Raw genomic sequence first — 7500 nt, 5'->3', positions numbered from 1 at the left:
ATGACACTGAGAAAGCAACAGCTCCGTACCACCTCCCATCCCTTATGTATCCAAGCGCATAATAGGGCAATAGCCTGGAATGTCAAAAGAATCGCTTGAAATTAAATTAATTAACCATTTCTCAGAGATACTAAAAGTATGAAGTTTCTATTTCAAATTATGGAGACAAGCTCATCAAATTTATCGGCTATGTTGAAACCCCGAACATTAGCGTGGCCACTCAAAAATGAAGAACTAAGGTTAGGTCCAGGATTATCAGGCTCATTATCACCGCCTAACAACAAAAAGGTAAAAACTATAACTGAGATATGACTGGTAATAAAAATAAAAGATAAGAGAGGAAAAGCAAATACATTTAATTAAAGAGCAATCGTTGAAAAAGCCTATCGCCGCCCTATAAACGTCTAAGCTAACCCCCATTAGATATATATTAGCGAATAGAAGAAATAGAAAATAGCTCACCTCCTGCGGCTTCTCAAGTGTATAGAGAAATTATGAGTGCAAGAAAAATGACAAAAACATATCAGAACAGGGATCATATTTTATAAACTATGCAACTGCCAAGGCTTGGGGCTCCAAAATGCCATAAAACTAATGAGAATGAATTTGCTAAACTTCATTTAGCGGGCATGCGGGTGGAGCGGTAACCTTGTTTTATCTTCTGACGGGATGTATGGACGAACGCGTCTATCAACATTGAGAAATACTTTACCGTCGATCGTCCACACCGGAGTATCTTTATGCTCATTTCTTGCCATCTGTAAAAGTTTTCGGTTAACAAAAGTAAGGTCTTCGTAAACTGTGCAACCATCCCTTCCAGCGCCGCTTTCTTGGCCCCCAAAACCCTTAATTCTTGAACTTCACTATGATCGCACGGCTGCCATCTTGTCTTTTCCGTCTAACCCTGTGGGCTCTATCAATCTCCCCTGCGTCAAATTCTAAACCCATCTCCCAAAGAAAGAACTGTAAACCTTTCTTAGGGCAGTTATCTCCCTCCTGATCTCCATAGATACGTACACTTTCCCTTCGAGAATACTGCTCGTTGTTGTTTTGTTTAAGTCATTCCTCACGGGAACATTGGAACCCACAAAAAATGACCAGCTCCCAACGTCAGTGGCTTCATAGCTCAGTTGGTTAGAGCGTTGCATCGGTATCGCGAAGTCACGGGTTCAAACCTTGTTGAAGTCCTGAATTTTTCAGGCTTCTTTACGGAATTGCAAAAATTGCGTTCATAACTGAGAGGATCATAGCTTCACTTGATTTCATATCCGCAGTTGATATATGATCCATTTCATATATCATTTCATCGTTGATTCATTCCTCATAGGAACATTGGAATCCACAAATGACCAGCTCCCAACGTCAGTGGCGGCTTCATAGCTCAGTTGGTTAGAGCGTCGCACCGGTATCGCGAAGTCACGGGTTCAAACCCCGTTGAAGTGCTGAATTTTTCAGGCTTCTTTACGGAATTGCTAAAATTGCGTTCATAACTGCGAGGATCATAGCTTCTTCACTTGACATTCTTCTATGCTGATCATTCCACGTCCCCTCTCAGTACAGCCGATCTACATCAGCCTGCAGGTGTAAGGCATGTGAAATGGTCATCAGCTTTCGTGTTTTGCGATCCATTACTTCCAGCTCTTCCTTGGCCCAATCAACAATTTCAATGGAAACTGCTCTAAAGTTTATTGCTTTCATCGTATTTCCCGTATGGAGTTTAGTATTGTCTTAACTGTACGAAAATATTCCTTCTGGATCCTGTCCTTCATTTTACTACGTTTTACATCATCCGCTTCTAGCACCTCAAGATACTTGTAGTTTTCATTCTCATCAACATTCAGTGATCGCATCTTTTTATTCCCCGGTAGAATGATTTCTTCACTTTGGAACACTTTTCCGCATTTCATCAATAGGATTGCACACTTTGGTATTCCGAGCTCCATCGGCATATCTTCGGCCACAATTCTAACTGATGGGACTAGAGAGTCAACTTGATTTTCATTTTTACCATATGGCTTCTTAAGATCGTCCATAAAAAGCAAATGATTAATCATTCCTTTCCCGTCGCCAGGATCATATCCCGCCTTTACTTTTCGTAGCACGAGTGTTAGTGCCCGGATGAGCGATATCACAAAAAGGAGGGATGAAAGGCTGTCTCCTTGAAAGATTCCTCTTCTGATATGAACTTCGCCAAGAGCTTCACCTCCAGTGGCTAAAACTGTCTTCCACTGTTTTATGTTGTTTTGGATCAAACCCACCATATTCTGCGCTATACCAAACATCCTCATACAAAGTATCTCAGCTCCCTCCGTATTATCATTATCATTTGGTCTGCGGCACCGTTGAACATATTTCCTAAGAACATTACCTGATATGGCAGAATTGTTAGAGCCACTTGAGCACGCGATTAATGAGGTTCTCATACCAGCGGTCACTGGCCATAACACTCACACTAAAGTAGAGGGCGACCTCCTTGGTGTCCCTGTGCGCATGGGAGGCCTTGAATGAGACCTCATGTTCTGAATTCGAGGTTTCAATCAAAGTTACTAATCCGCTCGTGAGGCGAGTTGTTGAGCAAGAGCACCAGCCTCCAGATGCCTCAGAAATTCGAACACTGCAACTGAACACAGGAAAACAAAAAGATGACTGTCTAAGTGAGAGGCTAGAGCAGGTGAACAGCTCCCAGCCGACAAAAGCTAAGAGGGCTATTGAGTTAGCTTCAGAGAAGGGATCATCAAATTGGTTGACTGTGATTCACAAAGAGCTAGATTACAATCTGAATAAGAAGGAATTTAGAGATGCAATCAAGTTACGATACGACCGGGAAATAACGGCCACACCCATGATCTGCGCATGCGGTGTTCAGTTTAGCGTAGATCACGCAAGGGTATGTCAGCGCGGCGGGTTTATTATCCAGCGCCATAACGAAATTCGTGAGTTGGAAGCAGAGATGCTAAGGATGGTCTGTAATGATGTGGAAGTAGAGTCGGTCCTTGAGGAGCTCACTGGGGAGACGTTTGGATATACACGCCCGACGCTTTTGGACGAGACAGAGATCTGCACTCCAATATAGACTCTTGCAGAGACTTGACTCCTAAGCAGATCTATAAGAAGCGTGAGAACGAGAAGTATTTTGTAACTATCCACTTAGATTCAACTAAAAGTTGCCTAATTTGTTGTAACTAGTTACTTAGTTGTACCTTAATGTTGATTATAAAACAATTGTTATTCAAATTAGACATGCTGTATTAAAAATATAAAAATATTCGAGCAACTTTACAAAATTTTTGGGCAACTTTTGAGCAACTTTATGGCATATTTCTTAGCAACTTTTTAGCTTTTTCGGAGCAGAATCTGGAGAGGCCTAGTCAGTTTTACCATGGAGATTGAAAAGGATGAAATGTTTCCCTTTCTCGGCAGCCACCTCCTAAACCGAGAGCCCTAAATCGAGACTAAAGTCTACGTGAAGCCTACCAGTACTGGTGTACTTCTCCACTACCATAGTTACATCGACAATCGATACAAACGAAGCTTATTAACAACTATGCATGACCGCGCGTACCGTTTGTCCTCATCGTGAGCCTATTCCTCGGAGGAGTGTGAACGCTTAAAGTCCCTGTTCTCACGTTTGAAGTACCCCCAACACCTTATCAACTCTACCATTAATACCTTTGTCAACTCAAGAGTTACTGACCAGCATCCATCGCAGGCATCGGTGGAAATGGTGAGAAATAACGTGAATGAGTAGTCGTACCATTTAAGGACCAGGCCAGTTGTTCAAAAGCAGATTAACTCTAATCCCAGATAAAAAATGAACCAAGGGCTTTTTTTTTCTACTACTTAATGCTGCTCAACGCTGATATTCGCCAAAACGTTACATTAAAAGAAGTCAATCTTGAAAAACCAAAATAGGCAAAAGAAACTTTCACCAAAAAGTTGAAATCACGAAACAGAAGTCTACGCTAATCCTGGATCAAGTTAATCGGCTTTCAAACAACCGGGCCCAGGATTCTGCTGACTTTGTTAAGACTCAGTTGAAAGAAAGTCTCAAGCTCCAAACTACAGTCCAACCCATCCTTGTCAGTCGTAAAATTGGCCTTCAAGAATGCGAGACCAAACCACAGCTGGTTAATCAACGGTGCGTTGTGTATGCAACCTGTGCGATACAGGTAGCTATGTTGGCTACACACGTGGCCATCTACATACACGCGTGGATGGCCACAATATTACGTCATCTTCTGTACGCAGGCATTATGACCAAGACCACGCGGGTGCTGTCCCTGAAGACCTCCTGAGCTGCTTTAAGGCCCAGTAATACGGGTAACATTCTTCTTGCAACTTGTCGTGCAACAATGCTGCGTTGCAAGTTGAGATGGTTTGTTGCGCGTATTACCACCTTCTTGCGCAACAAATTTTTATCTTGCAAAAAGTACACGTCGCCTTTACTTTTTGCAACATGAAAATTTGTTGTGCAAGAATGTGGTAATACGCGCAACAAACCATCTCAACTTGCAACGCAACATTTTTGCACGACAAGTTGCAAGAAAAGTGTTGCCCGTATTACTGGGCCTTTAGAGTGCTGAAAAAAATACACGGAAAAAATTGGACTGTTTCCGGTTAACGAAATGCAGTACATCAAACAATTAAGACCACGGCTGAACGTGCAAACAGATATAATCCGTGCTAAAGTCTTTGGCCGTGTTTTCACGACAGCCGTTGTCTCGCTTAACATTCCTGAAAATGGTTTGTTTGCAGATTTTGTTCAGCGACTTAAAAATTGATACGTATATTCACAGGTAAGATTCAATGAGGATAGCGCACGTGCCAATGCAATAATAAAAATAATAGAAATAGCACGACTGTTGTATTTCCGATTTGGATAACCGCAAGCGACTCCTCATTGGTTGAAAGCAATTGCCAACTCGCTTAAGCTACCTGGTTTTTGGTGGCTTAAATTTAATGAGAATTCTATTGAAATTTGCCGACTCACTTAACTATAAACGAGTTGGGAAAGGAACTGTTTTTTTCACGGAATTTTCGGTTGTCACTCGGTAAGCGACCTGAAAAACCGCTCGTGAAAACACAGCCTTTGTCTAACTCATCTTCACTTATACAAGTTTGGAGTATTTTATATCTATTATGAACTCGCATATTCATTTCCAACTCCTTGATAATGGCTTCATGAGGTAGCCGAAACGTCGGAAATTTAACATTATATCGCTACTTTTTACATGTCTATTATTAGTATGGCAGTATACAAACTTCTGGATGCCCAGACCTATAAGGCTTGATTGGGCGGCAAACCGTAACCAATCAATGCATATAAACTAAAAATATAATACATAATAACGCTAAAATTCTAACGTATTTGTATAAAAACTGAAAAACTATATGTAAATATGTATCTTTACAACTAAATCATGATAAATATACATGATTAAAATAAATTTAAAATGCCCTCCTTATTATTATTGTTATTGTTATTAGTTGGTTGGTTTACCTGGTTTTTGCTTCACTCCATACACCTCTGTCCTCATACAAGGATAGTAGCGAGCGTACTCCTTCACCACAAAACGTAGCCACCTTGTTATTAGTACATTGCTTAGAACATTTTTCTTTGCTGTATTCGCGTCATTATTTCCATCGAAAATCTAAAATGCAGGAAAAAAATACAATATTTCTGCTTTTTGATGGTAATTAAGTTACAGCGGTTTGAAACGTTGAACCTAATACAGTCTCGCCAAATTCAAAAGACAAAACAAACCATCCATCCGGCGTAATAGTATGCAAATAATGCAAAATACGTTAAATTAATTTATGAATTGAGTGCGGCCCAACAATAGCACGCCGTTTGAAACCAAGTCGTGCTACTGCCGTGCGGCACGGCAAGTCCTGCCGTGCTAAGTAGTCGTGCCGATCCTAAGTTAGCCGTGCCGCGCTTAATGGTTTCAAACGGCGTGCTACTGCCGTGATTAAATCGAAATGACAATTTCATTTGAGTTCGGCACGGCTGTAGCACGGCGTTTGGAACAGGCCTTAGTCTACTAATGTCTCTTGAATATATGAATGTTTGTTTGCCACACAAATAATAATATTACAAAGCTAATCAATAATAAGAATAGAGTCATTAATAAAAGAAAGGATGGATATTACAATAATTGTGGCGAGGAGACCCCAAGAAACCACCGGGCTTATAAGAGGGGTCCCAGTCATATGCTTATTATTAATCTAAATAATCTCACGCAATGCTTGTGCGGCATAACTAACTCAGTTTTTTTTTTAAAGAAACCCTAACATATTTTTCTTAAAGTTTAGATAACTAGATGATTTAATAATTGATCCAGGAAGAGAGTTCCAGATTTTTGGACCTTGATAAAGAATTGTAAATTGTTAGATGCTAGTGCAACAAAAATGTAGCCGATAATTGTTGGCTGTTCTAGTACCGCAATTGTGCATTTGTTGGCTTGTTTTAAATAAATTCAAAAACATCGGAGGCAACAACTGATTGTAATAATAAAACATAAACTTAGAAAATTGAAATGAATTTATTGAAAAATGTCCATGATGCCTAGTTTCGCAAATAAAGGAGCAGAATACGCTCGGTAATCTGAATTTGTTATTGCTCGCACAGCACGCTTTTGCAAGTAAAATATCCTATTTAAATTGGAGACATATGCAGAAGACCAAGTGGAATTACAATAAGTGATCCAAGGATAAATTAGTGAATTGTACAAGGATAGCTTGGTTCTTGAAGAAGGGTAGAATCGAGATCAAAATATAACACCAACGGATTTTGCGATTTGCTTTGATAAAAAACTTATGTGACTCTTCCAAGTAAGATGCTCATCAAGAAAGACACCCAGAAATTTGAATACGTTTGTTTGTTTTAGTAATTGAATTCCAAAGAATACGTTAAAATCATCATTAGGCCATCCCCTTTTTTTTTCGTTTACCGCCGAATGCGTTTCCTGATATCTGGTCGGTCCGAGTCGGATTGCAAAAAAAAAAAAAAGCCTAAAAAAAAATCATAAGCATTCTCGGAATCGGAGCCCTGGTACCCCAGCATAATAGCTGTGGAGCCAGGAAAACAACAAGACATGAACCCAAAATCAATATGGCGGAAAAGTTGGTGACGGTTGTTGCAAAATTAAGACAGCGTGGGGAAAAAGATCAAACCACCGAAACGCCTATGCTGCATAAAATAGCTTAAAAACGTCGTTAGCTTTTTTTTTTCTTTTGAAAATGCCAAAAATTTGGGTCGGTCGGACGACGCGAAACGGAGAAAAAAAAGGGGATGGCCTTAGCTATTCTCTGTCTTGGTTTAAAGATAACATAATTAGTCTTTAATATTAACTGAGAGCTTGCTACATTTCAACCACATATCATAATTGCGCAGCTTGTCATTTAATACAGATTGTACCCTTTTTGGGCTTGAATGTGAATAAAACACATTGGTGTCATCAGCAAAAAGTAAAGGCTGAATTAATTGAGAAGAATGGG

At 40.0% G+C, this 7500-nt stretch overlaps 1 protein-coding gene across 1 annotated transcript in view; it reads right to left on the bottom strand.

The window, feature by feature from the left end:
- Positions 1 to 7500, bottom strand: part of LOC137988199 (fucolectin-like) — a 73995-nt gene that overhangs the window by 54987 nt on the left and 11508 nt on the right. Inside the window, exon 2 of the mRNA XM_068834248.1 lies at positions 5501 to 5651. Coding sequence (XP_068690349.1) covers positions 5501 to 5537 — 37 coding nt within the window. The 5' untranslated portion in view covers positions 5538 to 5651. The remainder of the gene's footprint in view (positions 1 to 5500; positions 5652 to 7500) is intronic.

This window comes from Montipora foliosa, unplaced genomic scaffold, assembly GCF_036669935.1.
Source record: "Montipora foliosa isolate CH-2021 unplaced genomic scaffold, ASM3666993v2 scaffold_411, whole genome shotgun sequence".
Taxonomy (NCBI): Eukaryota; Metazoa; Cnidaria; class Anthozoa; order Scleractinia; family Acroporidae; genus Montipora; species Montipora foliosa.
The sequence above is the reverse complement of the archived record's forward strand: the minus strand, read 5'-3'. Positions and strand labels throughout refer to the sequence as shown.